The 19,749-nt window shown below is 48.1% G+C and overlaps 1 protein-coding gene across 1 annotated transcript in view; it reads right to left on the bottom strand.

The window, feature by feature from the left end:
- slc1a8b (solute carrier family 1 member 8b) overlaps positions 1 to 19,504 on the bottom strand; it is a gene marked incomplete at both ends in the record, with an annotated part of 46,187 nt that extends 26,683 nt beyond the window's left edge. The window contains 3 exons of the mRNA XM_084308516.1: positions 6,221 to 6,436; positions 8,842 to 8,921; positions 19,340 to 19,504. Coding sequence (XP_084164642.1) covers positions 6,221 to 6,436; positions 8,842 to 8,921; positions 19,340 to 19,504 — 461 coding nt within the window. The remainder of the gene's footprint in view (positions 1 to 6,220; positions 6,437 to 8,841; positions 8,922 to 19,339) is intronic.
- Between the last annotated feature and the right edge of the window lie 245 nt (positions 19,505 to 19,749).

The following is a 19,749-nucleotide window of genomic DNA, read 5'->3' as shown; positions in this document are numbered from 1 at the left end:
TTGAACGTGCTGTATCCAACCAACTTACTGCTTATCTCTTAAAGAATGACCTCCTAGACCCTAATCAGTCTGGCTTCCGGACTGGCCACTCCACAGAAACGGCCCTCATTGCGGTCACAGAGGCACTTCACTTAGCAAAAGCGAAAGGCCTCTCCTCTGTCCTGATTCTCCTAGATCTATCTGCAGCCTTCGACACAGTCAACAATCAGATCCTCCTTGCGGCCCTCGCAGGAATGGGAGTGGCTGGCTCTGCGCTGGTGTGATGCCCACTAGAAGTGGTATCACGTTAATATCATTAGATTATGTGTCAAAACGGTGTGAACATACTGGTACAGGATTACCTCCATCAGAAACAAGGTAGAACAGTCATGTTATATTTAATGGGAGACATTAACATAATTTGGTCAATAGGTGGCAGTATAGGACTTGTGTTTAGTGGCTTCGCCTTCTAGGGAACCGTACTTTGCTGCTTACGGGCACACGAGGCGAGCTGAGCCTCACAACCAGGGAGGACTCAGAACCAGTAACACCATGTCTGCGCCTTCCTTTGTTCAATGACTAACTACAACCTGTTTCATAGGTTAAACATCTCTGCTATCAGGTACCATATCCTGATACCTGTAACACTGACATGGCTGACATCATACCTCAATGACCGCTCCTACCAAGTGTCATGGAGAGGGACCCTGTCGGCCACCCACCCCCTGCGGACGGGTGTCCCCCAGGGCTCGGTTCTAGGACCCCTTCTCTTCTCCCTCTACACTAAATCACTGGGTAACATTATCACGTCTCATGGCTTCTCCTATCATTGTTATGCCGACGATACTCAACTCTTCCTCTCCTTCCCTCCCTCAGATATCCACGTCTCTGAGCGGATCTCGGCCTGTCTGTCCGACATCTCCGCCTGGATGATGACCAACCACCTCAAACTGAACCTAAGCAAAACAGAATTGCTCCACCTGCCGGCCAAATCCTCCCCCCCTGACCGACCTTTCCATCACAGTCGAGAATGCAGCTGTGACCGCGTCCCCGACCGCCAAGAACCTTGGTGTTGTCCTCGACGACCAGTTGAACTTCTCTGCTCACATCGCAGCGACAACCAGAACCTGCAGATTCCTCCTGAGCAACGTCAGAAGGATCCGCCCCTTCCTGACAAAAGAAGCCACCCAACTCCTCGTCCAATCAACAGTCATCTCCCGCCTCGACTACTGCAACGCACTGCTCGCTGGCCTCCCGGCCACTGCCACCAAGCCTCTTCAACTCATTCAGAACGCAGCGGCCCGCCTGATCTCAAACCTACCGAAGTTGGCCCATGTCACCCCACTTCTTAGGGACCTGCACTGGCTCCCCATTGCTGCACGAATCCGCTTCAAGGCCCTCGACCTAGCATACCGTGCGGCAAAGGGAACCGCTCCCGCCTACCTCTGGTCAATGGTCTCTAACTACACACCCTCAAGACCCCTACGCTCTGCATCTTCTGGCCGCCTCAGACCTACTCCTATCCAAGCTCCGGGAGGGTCATCAAAGAGAAGTCGCCTATTCTCAGTCCTTGCCCCACAATGGTGGAATGATCTACCCACCCCAGTTAGGACAGCCGAAACCCGTCCAATCTTTCGCCGTCGACTAAAGACACACTTCTTCAACCATTATCTGAATTAAAATAATAATAAAATAAAAAAATCTAACCCTAACTATTAACTAACCTTACTGTCATGCACTTAATAAACTAACCTACACTGTAGCACTCAACACTTTGATGAACATTGTTACTCAGCTGATAGAGTTGTGCCCTTCCTGATGACTTGTCATACAGAACTTGTAATTCGCTTTGGATAAAAGCGTCAGCTAAATGACTAAATGTAAATGTACTGCAGCCTGAGTCGGGAGTGGTATTTTGCGCAATACCGTGTACTTTGTACAAGCCTCAAATACCGGCATGTAACTCGAGAACCGCTGAACGGATTTTGTCAGATTTTGTCGCTATCGACAGGCAACAAATAAGCCTTCAATTCGATATATATATTGTATGACAAAATATGCACACCGAGCCACTAGGGGTCGCCAAAGTGCTGGTTGCAAAAAGTCCGAAAAACATCCCATATGAGGGACGTTGCAGCTTAAGAGGATGTGCAGGCCACCCTTGCCCTTGTGTCACAGCAGCAGATACACAGAATGCCTAAATCTAATCTAATCCAGCTGGGCTTTATTGGATCTCCGACGCGGATGGACTGTGGTAAGACTTGCGCGCACCTTATCGCACAACAGGCCGATAAAAACACCAGGGTGTCCAGGATTCTTCTGAGGAAGTAGAAGCTTAACAGCTCATGATGTAGGAGTGATGTAGTGAGTGATGCTGAGAGGATCAGCACATCCGCCTCTCTCTAATGAAGGGTTAAGGCAGGGATAAGACACCGCTGGCCAAGCCTTGCAGAGTCCTGTGTGGGTAGCCAGGTACATAAACTGCACTACAACATATGACGTATATCATTCCAGTTAGGGTACTTTACGTATACTGCACCTGTGTAAAAAATCTTTCAAAAATGTTCTTATGTACCCCAGTTGCTATTGCATGTACACGTATATGTACATACATACCAACTATTTCGCCTGTTTTATTCTCCACCCATCGATCATCCATAGCAACACTACTATCACTGACATCCAAGAAGGGGGATCCCCCCTTGAACGGCCCTTCTAAGATTTCTCTCCTCCACACTGTCTGTGGTGCTTTTTTCCTATTGCTAGGTTTTTTGCGAGTTTTTCCTTACCTTCGCTGGGGTATGTCTGGGAGTGTTGTTTTGGGTTTCATGATGGGTTTTTTGTTCTTGATTTATTGTGATGTTTCTTCTTGACTTGTTTAAAGAAGACTTGTCCAGCCCATGGGGGCATTAACTTGTGAATGCAGGCTTTACAAATAAATTAGATTTCATTTCATTTGTGTATACTGTATAATTTACTTACTCATAGTATATATATTCAGATTCTAAGTGTTATTGACCATATTTATTGTAACGTATAATATAGTAGTGCTCTGCCTGTATACTTGACTTACTCATATATTCCGATCGAAATGCTATTCACCATAATTGTAATGTATTATATAACTGATAGGGCATACAGACCCTCATCTGCACCTTTGATCACACTGCCTACTTGCTCATATGCTTATATTCAGAGTTAATTATATTGTTTACACTGCTTATTTTTATCTGTACTATAATTTTATTGCCTATCATTTTGTCTTCTACTACTACCCTGCCCATACCTGTACCCCCCCCCCCCCCCCCCCATGCTGCTATGATGCCTGAATTTCCTGCAAGGGGATCAATAAAGGAATATCTTATCTTATAAGGCCCCCTTGTTGTTCATTTGATTTCCAATGTGAAACCATTCCTTTGACCCCCCCCCCCTTCTCCTTATAGGTCCCACAACATGGCTGATCAAATTATTTGGTCTTTCTCCTTTTCTTGGTGGATGTTCTCTGGGTGAAAGCTGAGATTTTTTTATTAATGGTGTCTCCCTCGCCAGGGTTGTTCGAGAGGTCACTGGTTTTGAACTGGATCTTTAATGGGTTGAAGGGGTCTGTGCTGATGTGACACAGCAAAATCTCATACCATCAAAACTATACTGATGAACCTGGAATAGAAAACCAGGACTAATATAATTGTTTATTGTATATAAATACCTGCTCTTTTATTCTGTAAATTGTTGCGTTTTATTCCTTGATGCTGTGGAGCAGACAGAGAGTAAGAGTTCCATTGTACTTGTTGCATATGGCAAATACAATCTGAATCTAATGTTTCCATAAAAAGACCATGGCAGGCCTTTAGTCAACACATAAATAAAATGTCCCATTCTTTTTCCATTTTTTCCACACAAAAAAATGTATAAGAAAGACCTGCAGTATGTTGCTGTATTTATCTTACAAGGCTGGTTGAATGTTTCCTGCTGTTGTTTTCTTTTTCTTTTGTACTAAATTGTGGATACTGATATTATTTATTTGTTTATTTATTATATGTTGTTTTAATGAAGAATTATTGGTCATGTGGATATTCTCCATTATATAATATAATTTAAGTATTCATTAATGTTCCCACTTGGAAGCGGCAGATAGGGGTAGGGCATGATAAGCTTAGGATTCTTCCTACTCCTTTTCGAACAGTGATATGTATATATTTCATTGTTTTTCTTTTTTTATTCTTTGTTTTTTAAATCATGTTCGAAATAAAGATTCATTCGTTCATTCCTCACCGAGTCTAAAGAGTAAATCTACACAGAGGAAGATATGCAGCTAGCAGAGGAACTGGGACGACCTGCTTCCTTTAGAAAAAGCCAGGTTGGATAAGAGTTTGTTTACTCTATTTTGAGAGAAAAACATCAGTAAAAAGTTCCACTGAAACATCAACATCGTCCCGTATAAACAATAAACATTCTTCCAACGACTAACCGTTACCTGTTCCCTCAATTTTAAAAAATCATAAAATAAACCATAGATAAACCCAAACATTTTGAGCTTGAAAGATAATTCTACAGGGTGAGTTACTTGTGAATGAATGGTCTGGTGCAGTATTTATCCTTCATGTGATGTGATGCAGGCCTCTGTAAGCATGTTTGCTTAGCCCTTTCACTACCACACGACAGAAGGTTAATCCTTTTACTACCACACTACAGACGGTTAACCATCTGTAGTGTGGTAGTGAAATGGTTAACCCCTTGTTGTGTGGCAGTGAAAGGGTTAACCTTCTGTATTGTCACAGTGAAAGGGTTAACCCTTTAGTGTGGTAGTGAAAGGGTTAAACATACTGAAAGGTACTGCGTTTGTTTGTTTGTGCGTGTGCAGGCACTCAAACATGTGCTGACTGCATTTGCATTGTTTGTGTGTGATAGACCATCCACATGATTGCCAACCGAGTTTAGCTCCAAACCCCACCCCCATCATTTTCATTTCACGAGTGTGTGATTCAACACAAACTACCATTGATCTCATTCTGACCTCTGAAAAGTCCAGGATCTCCAATAAAGGGGTTATAGCATGCGGGTTAAGCGATCATTATATGATATTCTGTACCCGCAAAAAGCTAAGACAAAAGGCAGGCTGTCACAAAACAGTCACATCTAGGGACCTCAAAACCTACTCTAGCGAGGCCTTTAACCAAGAACTGGAGAGCCTGGACTGGTCAGATGAGCTCAGTGGTACACTAGTTGAAGAAACATGGCTTGGATTCAAAACCAAATTCACAACAATACTTAACAACATGGCCCCACTAAGAACCACCAGGGTTAAAAATCTCGCTGAGCCATGGATGCACACTGAACTACTGACCGCTATGAAAGCCAGAGACAAGAAATGCTCTGAACTTCATAAAAGTCAGACAAAGCTTGCCAAAAGCTCAAACAGTGAACTCCAAGCCCACGTGGTTGAACTCAAAATACAAAGAAACAGACTAAGAAACGATGTAAACACCATGATAAAATCCGCAAAAAGAGGAAAACAAAAACAAATCCCGTGAACTTTGGAAATTACTCAACAACCAACTAGGCTGCAGAAAAAAACTAAAAACCAGATTTACAAATATAAACCTAAAGACAGAAAACACTCTCATCACAGACAAGCTGGATGTGGCCAAATACCTAAACATATTCTTTACAAACATAGCCACAACACTGGTTAATAAACTACCCTCCCACTCAGGGCATTTTGGGGTAGAACACATCATAGCCTACTATAAAAACCTAAGTGGCTTTGCCTGAAGAATTTACTACATGACCGGGACGTTCTAGCTTGTTTGCCGACAGGATTCGGGAAAAGTTTGGTCCGTTCGGAGCGGGTAGGCTACTGTAACAGTCACAAATGTGCCTATTATATTTTTGTGTCATTATTTAGTTGCAGTGCCATGTCACTAAGTGGTGCTCCATTGTTTCTATCTGATGTAGCAACAGGTTTAATTTGATTTAACTTGAGCCAGCAACTCACTTCACTTCCTGTCTTACCTGCCGTCCAGTACAGCGTTAACTTTTCTAGTTCTCTAGTAACAATGTGGCTGTAAAACTATGTATGTATGACCAGGCATCATATAATCATAGGCCTAATTATATGCTGTTGATAATAAATGGGTGTGCAGTAAATCCCAAAAGCGACAACGTCTGATTAGCTACTTGCTAAGCTAAGCTATCCTGGTGCGGTTAAGTTGACGTCACACAGCCAGACACGTTACAATACCTGATGAGGTCGAGCAGGGCATCCGCAGAGCTCATGACAGGCCCTGACCCATGGTAGGTGCCCTCCTTTTCCGAGCCGGTCCCCGGGTGGATGATGAGGACGAGCATGATGCCGACGATGACGGCGATGAAGGTGGTCCACAGGTAGTATGTGATGGTCAGCACCCCCAGGCGGCCGCTGGCTTTGGTGTCCATGGCTGCGAGGCCTGACATAAGACTGACAGGGGAGGAAAGGGATGCAGTATAGCTTGGATTGATGAATTCGTCGTTTCTTGAAAACAGCTACTTAACGTTTCTACGATGTGAGAGACAATGTTGGAATTACATCAAATTACTCCGAGGCTTGAACAGGGGGTTGAGAAATCGTACCTGAGGTTTGCGACTAGGGACTCCTGAGTTGAAGCGTAATTTTATTAGTTTTTTTCCTTGTAGGAAGTCGGAATTTCCGACCTCCGAGTTATAATCAAATTCAGCATAAGCCTTCATCTGGGGCTTTTTTTTAAATAATTTTTGCCTTTCTATCTTTTTCTCCCATGAAAGATTTGTTGTCGTTATGGCAATTCCCTTCCTGGTCATTACACGCTGCCCTACTGTCGGTCTGGGGAGGGTATCTACCACCTGCTGCCCTAATGTCGGTCTGGGGAGGGTGTAGACTACCACATGCTGCCCTACTGTCAGTCTGGGGAGGGTGTAGACTACCACATGCTGCCCTACTGTTAGTCTGGGGAGGGTGTAGACTACCACATGCTACCCTACTGTCAGTCTGGGGAGGGTGTATACTACCACATGCTCCCCCACTGTCAGTCTGGGGAGGGTGTAGACTACCACATGCTGCCCTACTGTCAGTCTGGAGAGGGTGTAGACTACCACATGCTACCCTACTGTCAGTCTGGGGAGGGTGTAGACTACCACATGCTGCCCTACTGTCAGTCTGGGGAGGGTGTAGACTACCACATGCTGCCCTACTGTTAGTCTGGGGAGGGTGTAGACTACCACATGCTACCCTACTGTCAGTCTGGGGAGGGTGTAGACTACCACATGCTCCCCCACTGTCAGTCTGGGGAGGGTGTAGACTACCACATGCTGCCCTACTGTCAGTCTGGAGAGGGTGTAGACTACCACATGCTACCCTACTGTCAGTCTGGGGAGGGTGTAGACTACCACATGCTGCCCTACTGTCAGTCTGGAGAGGGTGTAGACTACCACATGCTGCCCTACTGTTAGTCTGGGGAGGGTGTAGACTACCACATGCTGCCCTACTGTTAGTCTGGGGAGGGTGTAGACTACCACATGCTACCCTACTGTCAGTCTGGGGAGGGTGTAGACTACCACATGCTGCCCTACTGTCAGTCTGGGGAGGGTGTAGACTACCACATGCTACCCCACTGTCAGTCTGGGGAGGGTGTGTAGACTATCACATGCCTCTTCCGATACATGTGGAGTCACCAGCCGCTTCTTTTCAGCAGACAGCGAGGAGTTTCACTGGAAGAATGTAACGCACATGGAGGTTCACGCTATTTCCCCCAGATCCCCTCCTTGCTGAACAGGCGCCCCGACCGACCAGTAGGAGTTGCTGTTTGCAACGACCAGGAATCACACCCCACCAGCTTCCCACCCGCTAACACTGCCGAACTGTGTTCGTAGGGACGACTGACCAAGCTGGAGGTACCGCTGACAGCTGGATTCGATCCCAGAGTCTCTGCAGTGGTAGGAGAGTGCTTTTCTAAGGTGACATGCATTATAAATGGCTTTTTTCAGTGTCTAGCATTGTATTATAGTAATAGTAGTGTATCAATGTGTCTGTGTCTCTAAATACCATATTGGCGGATTGCTCTCATTCATGTCCGACCATTTCCTGCTCGAGTTAATTAGGTCATTCTGATTTGATTCGCATTGTGACGTAACGAGGCGAGGATGGAGCGGATAGTGATCCGATTGGCTCTGTGGTTGTAGCGCACCAAACAGGGTTTGACAGAGAGCGAGCGAGAGAGAGAGGGAGAAACAGATACACCTTCGCGACAGAGCACACATACACACACGCGCGTCACGCTGTCGTCTCTCGGTCTGTCTCTCTCTCTCTCCCCCTCTCTATCTCTCTCTCTCTCTCTCTCGATTCGGGAGCATAACTAACGCCCCGTCTATGGCTGTAGCGCACAGTGGAAGACTTCCTCAAACGGGAGAGGGAGAGAGAGAAAGAGAAGGGGACCTGCATATCTCACACACGCAGCTTTGTTTGACTGTGTGGATGACTGTCACTGAAAGTGCTTATGGGCGGAGCCCAGCCAATAACAGGCTGAAATCCTGAGGCTGGAAAATTATGCTTTTGAGTACTCCATTAGAAATATAAAACAATGATTTTTTCTTTTTTAAATAAACCTTACAGATGTCTTCCATAGACTGACAGGAATTGTGTAAAGTTGCCCAAATAGTGCTAGGAATAGCAATGCATGTCCCCTTGTAAACTAAAAGATCTCTTCAACCTCATCTCCATAGCATGTATCTTTCACCCTGGATGTTGAGGCCTTCAGTTGAAGTATACATTATACATCGGATGATACATAGAAATGCCACGTAGGGCCTTTTGTTTTATGTAGCGCATGAGTTTTCCCCCGGTGTTTTTACCTGGAGGTTATTAGAGGCAGAATCAGCATCTTCAGCATCCTCATCAGCAGCTCTCCAGGAAAGGAGAAGTAGATCTTAGCCTGTTGAGAAGAGACTACAGAGTAAGGCTTTTGTACCACATGAAGAAAAAAACGAAATAAAGAAGAAAACATACCTTCCGTTCCAAAACAAGGTAGAATTACAGTTTCACCATGGCACCAACCATGAGGATTTGACAATGGCACTGTAAAATATTGCTTTCTGAAACGTCAGTTGCTAATGAATGAAAATCCCCTGTCTTATCAGAGAGAAAGAAATGTCTATCAGAAGGCTTTGTTCACAGGACCACAGCTGCATGACCAACAGGCGAAGCTAGAAGCGATCTATTAATAGTCCATTCATATTCCTAGAGCTGCAGCACAGATCAGAGACTCAGGAGCATCCAGAAGATACATCATAGTTTGATTGATTGATTGAAAACTTTATTAACAGATTGCAGAATGGGTACAATACAGTACAGCTCAATACAAGTTCAAGTTCAAGTTTCTTTATTAGTTGTCAGTCATACAGAAGTACAGAATACTTTTATACAAAATGCTTCTTTCTGTTACGCTACACACAATTGTTATGGGGATGCAGACGAGAGAAAGACTTTTGTCTTGTTTACATCAGGGTCCCCCATTTTCAATTCATCAGGCCATTTATGACATACAATATATACAAATATACAGTACTGTTTAATAGACAGAGATCATAAAAGAAAGTATATACATTTGAGGGGGAAGAAACTGTACATTGGAGGGGGTTGGGTGGGTGGATGGGGGGGGGGGGTTTGGACATTTACCGGGGCCAGTTTTGAATTGCAGCCTCCCGTAGGTGCACTTTGAGAGCGGTTTTGAAGGAGGGTAGGGATTCATTCTTTTAGGGCTGTGGGGAGGGCATTCCACAGGGCGTCTATGCCCATTCCCGGAAGCAACAGTTGTGAGTGGATGTTCAAGAAAAAGAGATTGATAGTTTGGTAAGGTTGTACGATGGGCAGCCTACCTGTTGTGAAGGGCCAGATTAACACTGAGAATCTACGTTTTATTGTTTTATATAACTTGTATATTATTTATATATATAAGCTATATCCCTTTAAGCCTCCGTTTGAATCATAGCATTATTCGTTTTCCTCATTGGATAATGCCCTCGACGTTTGCGGCGCCAAGGACCGCGCCCCTGAGACAGGTTCAAAGGCGAGTCTGGACAAGTTGGGACATGCCTGGTGCCAGCGCATTGATTCCAGACAAGAGCTGAGGCTGGGCACTAGAAAGCCCTCTAAGTATATATATTGTGGAAGGCGCGAACAGTGGCAGTTCGGCGTTCGTGTGTGAAGTAACGTGAAGTTCGTTCGGAGTAATGCAACAGCAGTAGCTGCACCTAGAGTATAGCAGAGTCAAGTTCGACCTAACTTAATGTGAAGTAAAGAGTCGTCATTTAGTGTGAATCGTATTACAGCAGTTCGTTCGGTGTGTAGCATTAACAAGCAGTTCGTTCGTTTAGTAACTAGTGTGAACCTTAGCAAGTGTGTGTGGACTTAAAGTAATTAGTGCCAGCACATGAGGTGGGCCTAGTAGCAGAACTATTGGACATGTGCGCATTGGAACCTACCGCGGCGATATTGTAGAACCATTATTGGTTGGATTATAGTGATCGTGGAACGTACTACCGTGGAGAAGAGCATCGTTAATACCCACTGTCGTTTGGATTTAACTACCTTGAAGATCTTACCTCGGGCTAGCTTCGAGGACGAAGCTGGCTGGCTATCATCATTGCTATCGGGCATTGGATTACAGCTATTACCTTGCTACTGAGCACTTGGATTATAAGGACCGGATCCGTATGAGAACCCCTTTTCTTCAAGTGAACAGCCTGAGTATCCGTACCTTCTTCCTTCCCCTGGAGCTTACAACTCTGGGAGGATATCACCTGTCTCCAGCGGTACCCTCGTTTGCCCCCCTATATTGCCATCCCACGCCAGGCGGCGTTTGGTCTAAGTATACCCAGCTTAGGAATTATTCATTCCCACTGACTTTGCTACTCGCTGACTTTCTCATATTATTCGCCATAAAAGAGCGACCAAGTCATTCCCATTTGTATATTGCTGCATAATAATAAATACTGTAAATGATATCTCCTTGTCACCGTGCTGTCTATTCTGAGTGTCTGCCATATTTAACTGTACTGTCTGGCAAGTAATAATAATAATAAGTAGTAGTGGTTTAATCTATCACAATCTTTAATACAGTCAGGGTTTTGTAACCCCTCAGTTACAATTGGTCCTTCGAGCCGGATGGTATCAGTAATCTTAATCATATTAATAGTGATATGGCCAGCGGCGGACACTCTCCAAACGGCTCTCCCAAACTATCGCGCCCTAGGCGCCAACGTCAGCCCCCTCCACAATTGGAGGACTACGCTTTCGTTTTACCTCCTAGCTTATCTAAAAAGACGTTAAGCACGGATAAAACTAATAGTTTAAGCATGCCCAATCCTATCGACTTGTCGGCCCCACTAGTAGAGACCCCAGCGGGTTCAAACGAAACTGACTTAGCTCACGGGGGGGGACAAGCGGGACATGACGTGACTATGCCCAAAGACCACAGCGCCACCGAGATGGACCTCGGAGCGCCAGAGGATAAAGACAGCGCCGCCGAGATGGACCTCGGAGCGCAAGAGGATAAAGAGCGCGGACCCGAGATAGACCTCGGCGCGCACCAAAGAGAAGAGTACCGCGTCTCAGAGATGGACCTCGGAGCGCGGGAGAAGATAAGAAGCAGCGCCCTCGAGATGGACCTCGGAGCGCGTAAAGAGAACAGGTCAACGCCAAGTCCTGTCAACTCCAGATCACCCTCATCAGCGCCATCCCCAAGCGAGGCCGACCAGAGACTAGCGCAAGCCCTGATCGCCACGCTGACAGCTTCAACCAAAAGAGACCGCCTCCAGGGTGAGCGTGAATGTCTCCAGGCGCAACAAGAGAGTGAGCGTAACCGCCTACAGAGTGAACGCGAACGCCTCCGACTGGAAGAGAGTCGCCTCCAGGCTGACGCCGCGATGACCATCAGACTGGAAGAGAGGCGCCTCCAGGCTGAAGAAACCATCCAGCGAGACCGCGCCAACGCGCAACGCGATGCACAGCGCGACGCCGCCAATGCACAGCGCGAGGCGGAACGAGACCGCGCCAATGCACAGCGCAACGCCGCCAATGCACAGCGCGAGGCGGAGTGAGACCGTCTGCAGGCGCAAATGATGGAGCTAGCGCTCCAAAGGGTGACTCCCCACTCCTCCACCCGGAGCTCCCGGAGATCATCACGACACGGGTCGAGGGCACCTTCCCCTCCCCGACCAGACCACACGGGACCCAGCCAACAGGAAGAACCTGCTTACGTCGCCGAGTCCCCTCCCCGACCAATCTACACGGGACCCAGCCAACGGGAAGAACCTGCCTACGTCGCCGAGAAACTAACCAAGAGACTTCAAGACCTAGCGGAGGACGAGGGAGGACATCAAGCCCACACGCACGAACCCATCTCGGACCAGGAGGAACAGTACAGCCCCGACCTCACCCCCGAGACGCTGCGTTACGAACCCCCGACCAAACCCAGGGGTGAGTTTAATCAACAGTCAACACCGAGGAGCAGTACCTGGGGGCCCGGCCTCTGGTTCCCACCCAGCACTAACCCACGACCCCACGTACGGGGAGACTCGCCAAGGAGGCCTCTCCCCCTACGCGCATCGGTGTCACAGCCATCCATGGCATCTTACATTGGGACACCCACATTCCCAGACTTTACGCGTGAGGACAGAGCACAGTATACTGAACTACGCATGTGTTTAGAGACTATTATGTCCGAAGTACAGGACGAGTCCTACAAATATGCCATCCTCCTCAAGCACCTTAAAGTACCCAGAGCGCACAACATAGCGCTGGCATATTCTAACTCAAGGACCCCCTACTCTGATGCCCTGGTGGCCTTCGACGCGCGTTATGGACGCACATGGTCATCTCTTACAGAATGACCTCCTAGACCCTAATCAGTCAGGCTTCAGGACTGGTCACTCCACAGAGACAGCCCTCATTGCGGTCACAGAGGCACTTCACTTAGCAAAAGCGAAAGGCCTCTCCTCTGTCCTGATTCTCCTAGATCTATCTGCAGCCTTCGACACAGTCAACCACCAGATCCTCCTTGCGGCCCTCGCAGGAATGGGAGTGGCTGGCTCTGCGCTGACATGGCTGTCATCATACCTCAATGACCGCTCCTACCAAGTGTCATGGAGAGGGACCCTGTCGGCCACCCGCCCCCTGCGGACGGGTGTCCCCCAGGGCTCGGTTTTAGGACCCCTTCTCTTCTCCCTCTACACTAAATCACTGGGTAACATTATCACGTCTCATGGCTTCTCCTACCATTGTTATGCCGACGATACTCAACTCTTCCTCTCCTTCCCTCCCTCAGATATCCACGTCTCTGTGCGGATCTCGGCCTGTCTGTCCGACATCTCAGCCTGGATGACGTCCAACCACCTCAAACTGAACCTAAGCAAAACAGAATTGCTCCACCTGCCGGCCAAATCCTCCCCCCTAACCGACCTTTCAATCACAGTCGAGAATGCAGCTGTGACTGCGTCCCCGACCGCCAAGAACCTTGGTGTTGTCCTCGACGACCAGTTGAACTTCTCTGCTCACATCGCAGCGACGACCAGAACCTGCCGATTCCTCCTGAGCAACGTCAGAAGGATACGCCCCTTCCTGACAAAAGAAGCCACCCAACTCCTCGTCCAATCAACAGTCATCTCCCGCCTCGACTACTGCAATGCACTGCTCGCTGGCCTCCCGGCCACTGCCACTAAGCCTCTTCAACTCATTCAGAACGCAGCGGCCCGCCTGATCTCAAACCTACCGAAGTCGGCCCATGTCACCCCACTTCTTAGGGACCTGCACTGGCTCCCCATTGCTGCACGAATCCGCTTCAAGGCCCTCGACCTAGCATACCGTGCGGCAAAGGGAACCGCTCCCGCCTACCTCCGGTCAATGGTCTCTAACTACACACCCTCAAGACCCCTACGCTCTGCATCTTCTGGCCGCCTCAGACCTACTCCTATCCAAGCTCCGGGAGGGTCATCAAAGAGAAGTCGCCTATTCTCAGTCCTTGCCCCACAATGGTGGAATGAACTACCCACCCCAGTTAGGACAGCCGAATCACGTCCAATCTTTCGCCGTCGACTAAAGACGCACTTCTTCAACCATTATCTGAATTAAAAAAAAAATAAAAAAAAAATCTAACCCTTACTAACCGTACTGTCATGCACTTGTCCTAATAAACTAACCTACACTGTAGCACTCAACACTTTGATGAACATTGTTGCTCAGCTGATAGAGTTGTGCCCTTCCTGATGGCTTGTCGTACAGAACTTGTAAGTCGCTTTGGATAAAAGCGTCAGCTAAATGACTAAATGTAAATGTAAAATGACATGGGATTATGTAATTCAAGAGATACGGGAGATTGAACACCTCCCCCCAGCTAAAGACAATAGAGCCCTGGATGACCTATCTATAAAAGTACAATCCCTGGTAGGGATGCTCGGGTCACAAGGAGAGAAGGGGATGCACGAGCTATACGCCAACTCCAACGTGGAGCGGATACTGGAGAAGCTCCCCCCAGCCCGTCAAGAGCGTTTTCGGCGGCAGAGAGACCACCGTGACCCCCACGGCCTAGAACAATCCCTCCTAGACCTTGCTGACTTCCTAGCCAGGGTGGTCAGCAGTCTACGAATAGACACTTTCGCGTGGGGTGGCTCTAACCCTAAAGATGGACCGAGAAGGTTCAACGACAACCGCCGGTCCGTGACCGTGATGCACCAGGCCGAGGCTGTGTCACGGCAGACGAGCCACAACCCCCACGCCAAGGAGAAATGGAAGGCCGCCTGTCAGTACTGCGACAGTGAACACTGGCTGTCGCAGTGCGACGCCTTCCAAGAACTAACTACAGTCGAAATAGGTCAGTGGCTTAAGGATAAACGCAGCTGCTTCCGCTGCGCGCGCGGCCACATGGCAGCTGAGTGCCGCCTCAAGAAAAGGTGCGGCAAGTGTGACGGCGCCCACCTAGAAGTCCTGCACGAGAGCAATAAACGCCCACCAGGAAACCAAAGTAGGCCCATCACGGTGATGTACCAGGCCGAGTCGGTGTCACCACAGGCCAGCCTCAACCCCCCCGCCAAAGAGGAATGGAAGATCACCTGTTTTTACTGCCACGGCGGACACTGGCTGTCACAGTGTGACGACCACAAGACACTGACCCCCGCTGAAATGGATCAGCGGCTTAAGGCTAACACGCATGACTCCGCTTACTGCGAGTCACTGCGCAAGGTCCACAAGACAAGAGTAGCTCTACAAGGCAACTCACCGACAGAAGTGCTCCACATCGACCCCACGTATAGTGGGAGCCCCCGAGTGCTCATCAAGGTGGTCAGAGTGCTCCTGAGCTACGAGGACAAGGTCCTCGACACCTACGCCGTCCTCGACGACGGGTCAGAAAAGACTCTCCTCCTCGCTTCCGCCGCAACCCAGTTGGGCCTGCGGGGTACCGAGGAAACAATGACAATCCGTACTATTCAGCGAGACCTAAAAACAATAAAGGGTGAAAACGTTTCATTCACAATAGCAGCGGTCGAGCAGCCCGAGAAGCGGTACAGCATCACCAAGGCATTTACAAGCCACGACATAGGTCTGTCACGCTATGACTACCCCATCCCACAGCTGATGGAGAAGTACGTGCACCTACGCCGACTGCCTATACCGCTCATCGACGGCGCCACACCGACCCTGCTCATAGGCTCCGACCACGCAGACCCCATCGTCCCAACGGACGCGGTCCACATCGGACCCAGAGGCTGCCCAGCCGCGGTCAAGACCCGCCTGGGCTGGACGCTCCAAGGCCCTCTCTCCGGGCCTTCCAACCGACCAACGTCCACACGCTGCCTCTACACGAAGGTGAGCGACCAAGACACTACCCTCTTGCAGCACGTCGAGAGACTATGGACATTAGACTCGCTGCCATTCCAGAGCGAACGTAAACTAGTTCGCTCCAAGGAGACCAAGTACGCCATAGCTCTACTAGAGCAAAGGACTACGAGAGTCAAGGTCGACGGAGTGTTCCGACACGCAACCCCACCCTTGAAGTGGACGAAGATGACCATGAGAGAACCGTGGGCTCAAGGAGAGGGAGTTCCGAACTCCACCCCCCTCAGCTACGCTCCAAGCGACGTAGCTGACCTCGAACCCATCACCCCAAACTACCTCTTGATGGGGCGGCCGGACCCGGCCCCTCCTCAGACGGTGTACAGACAGGACGACAGGAGCGGACGGAGGATGTGGAGACACAACCAAGTACAGATCGACCAGTCTTGGGCCCGCTTCCTCCTACGCTACCTACCATCCCTTCCAGCCCGTCAGAAGTGGGTAAAGGACAGGGACAACCTGAAGGTGGACACAGTCGTCATGATAATAGACCAGTCACTACCCAGAGCTACGTGGCCGGCCGGCCGCGTGAGCAGAGTGATTACTGGTGCCGATGGGAAGGTCAGAGCGGCAGAAGTCATAGTCCAAGGGCGGACTTACACCCGACCTGTGGCGAAGTTGATAGAGTTGCCGGAGATCCCTGACTCCCCTGATGATGACCATGACCCACTGACTTTGTAGATTGCCCTACTCCTCACAACAAGTATGGAGACGTTGACTGGACCCTAATATTAATCTGTCTCCCTTTACTAATTAGGTGCGGACTAATTAGGAGGCGGCTGTTGTGAAGGGCCAGATTAACACTGAGAATCTACGTTTTATTGTTTTATATAACTTGTATATTATTTATATATATAAGCTATATCCCTTTAAGCCTCCGTTTGAATCATAGCATTATTCGTTTTCCTCATTGGATAATGCCCTTGACGTTCGCGGCGCCAAGGACCGCGCCCCTGAGACAGGTTCAAAGGCGAGTCTGGACAAGTTGGGACATGCCTGGTGCCAGCGCATTGATTCCAGACAAGAGCTGAGGCTGGGCACTAGAAAGCCCTCTAAGTATATATATCGTGGAAGGCGCGAACAGTGGCAGTTCGCCGTTCGTGTGTGAAGTAACGTGAAGTTTGTCCGGAGTAATGCAACAGCAGTAGCTGCACCTAGCGTATAGCAGAGTCAAGTTCGACCTAACTTAATGTGAAGTAAAGAGTCGTCATTTAGTGTGAATCGTATTACAGCAGTTCGTTCGGTGTGTAGCATTAACAAGCAGTTCGTTCGTTTAGTAACTAGTGTGAACCTTAGCAAGTGTGTGTGGACTTAAAGTAATTAGTGCCAGCACACGAGGTGGGCCTAGTAGCAGAACTATTGGACATGTGCGCATTGGAACCTACCGCGGCGATATTATAGAACCATTATTGGTTGGATTATAGTGATCGTGGAACGTACTACCGTGGAGAAGAGCATCGTTAATACCCACTGTCGTTTGGATTTAACTACCTTGAAGATCTTACCTCGGGCTAGCTTCGAGGACGAAGCTGGCTGGCTATCATCATTGCTATCGGGCATTGGATTACAGCTATTACCTTGCTACTGAGCACTTGGATTATAAGGACCGGATCCGTATGAGAACCCCTTTTCTTCAAGTGAACAGCCTGAGTATCCGTACCTTCTTCCTTCCCCTGGAGCTTACAACTCTGGGAGGATATCACCTGTCTCCAGCGGTACCCTCGTTTGCCCCCCTATATTGCCATCCCACGCCAGGCGGCGTTTGGTCTAGTATACCCAGCTTAGGAATTATTCATTCCCACTGACTTTGCTACTCGCTGACTTTCCCATATTATTCGCCATAAAAGAGCGACCAAGTCATTCCCATTTGTATATTGCTGCATAATAATAAATACTGTAAATGATATCTCCTTGTCACCGTGCCGTCTATTCTGAGTGTCTGCCATATTTAACTGTACTGTTTGGCAAGTAATAATAATAATAAGTAGTAGTGGTTTAATCTATCACAATCTTTAATACAGTCAGGGTTTTGTAACCCCTCAGTTACACTACCATTGAATCTTTCATGACGTCGTAACGGAAATCGGCGTTGGTTTGGCGCGCGTGACTAAAAAGATATATTGCTTTGGCAAAGGCATCATCTGGATAAGCCGGTTGCTGTTGAACATTCCAACTCTCTGGAGTCGTATCCGACACTGGCCATGAGCCGTTAAGCTGGGGCACGCCACGCCACGGCCATATGGACACAAACGATGCCACTCTCACTCTCACGTTGACAAGATCATTTACATTTAGTAATTTATCTGAACGCTTTTATCCAAAGCGACTTACAAGTTCTGTACAACAAGTCAGCAGGAAGGGTACAACTCTGGCAGCTAAGGGTCAGTAAGATTGTTCATCAAACAGTGTTGAACTTGAGTGCTACAGTCTTGAGTGCATAACAGTAAAAGACTATGATGGTTAGTCGTTTATTTATTGTTTATGATCAACCTACCATGATGGCCGTGAAATTGCCATGATATACTATGAAAGCAGACATTATATTCATCGAGGTGTGTGCCCCATATACCTGCCTCTTGTCATTTGTCACCACGAGACCCTGAATGTAATTGAATAGTGTCCATGAACACAACAAAAGCCACTGACAGAGTGTTCCACGTGTAAAGCCTTGATCTGTAAAGTGCCTGCCAGGGCTGATGCAAATCCCTGTTTGTTTACGTTATTATGTAAGGCCCTAAAGCCCTTACTCAGCGTCCTACTCAAATGATCTCTTAGTGAGGATCCAATGTCTATCTCAGTGGTTCCAAACCTTTTTGGGCCCAATGCCACACCAAAAGTCAAACCAGAATCTCAAAGGCACACCAATTTACAGTCACTGTATCAATTATGTCTCAAATGTTGTGATTATTGTAATTAGAGATATTCCCCCTATTATATCAAGGCCTGTCAAGTTCAAGTTCAAGTTCAAGTTCTTTATTTGTACACAAATACACAACAATACAGGGGCAGGTAATGAATTGTTTGTGTTTCGAGCGACTGGTGCAGTAAGAAAACTATGCATTGTCGATGTGCAATGAGAGATTTCAGAAACATACTGTGTAGATGACAGAGCAGTGCAAGTTGCAACGTCAAGAAGCACTTCTATGTGGAAGTAATAGGCATCTGATTAATTGTACAGTATGTATCTTATCTGGATTAAACTAGTAGTATGTTCATTCATATATGGAGGTATATAAAAGGATTCCCCACTAGTTATGAACAAGTGAGCGCCGACACAGACATGTACGTTGAATAGAAATGTATCTCGTTTATAAATCACATTTTATGGAGTATTGTGAAAAATAAATTGGTCTAAAATTCCACAACACAAATCTCACAGGGCCTTTATACAGTCCTGGTGACGACTGTTCCATCCCTCCCTCCCTCCATCCCTCCCTCCCTCCATCCCTCCATCCCTCTGTATACCTGAGTGGAGAGGTTGCAGGTCCTGAGGCCAAACCCGAGCACGCAGCCCGTGATCACGGCGAGGACCGAGAGCGTCAGCAGGCCGTTCCTCGTGCAGTAGTCGCTGATGTACGCCCTGATCTTCGCAGAGACCAGACTCCTGTATGTCTTCTTCAGACACTCCATGGCGCCACCCTGAGCCTCCTCCGTCCGAGGGTGTTCCTGCTGCGGCCCTGCTGCGGCCCTGCCTCCCTGCCGCGGTGGGTGAGGCGCGGCGTGTGCGTATTCCAAAAGGCCCCGCTGACGACCCGCCGTGTCTCATCCAGCGGGGAGTTCAGAGTCACAGTGAGGCGCTCCCTCGGCCAGAGGGATTACGTGGATTACTAGAGTTCACTTAGCGGGATTAGCCACTGTGGGCATGTTCAGGACTT

This window comes from Notolepis coatsorum (genome assembly GCF_963971535.1).
Source record: "Notolepis coatsorum genome assembly, chromosome: 2".
In the NCBI taxonomy this organism is placed as follows: domain Eukaryota; kingdom Metazoa; phylum Chordata; class Actinopteri; order Aulopiformes; family Paralepididae; genus Notolepis; species Notolepis coatsorum.
Note: the sequence above shows the minus strand (reverse complement) of the source record. Positions and strands in the feature narration are given on the sequence as shown.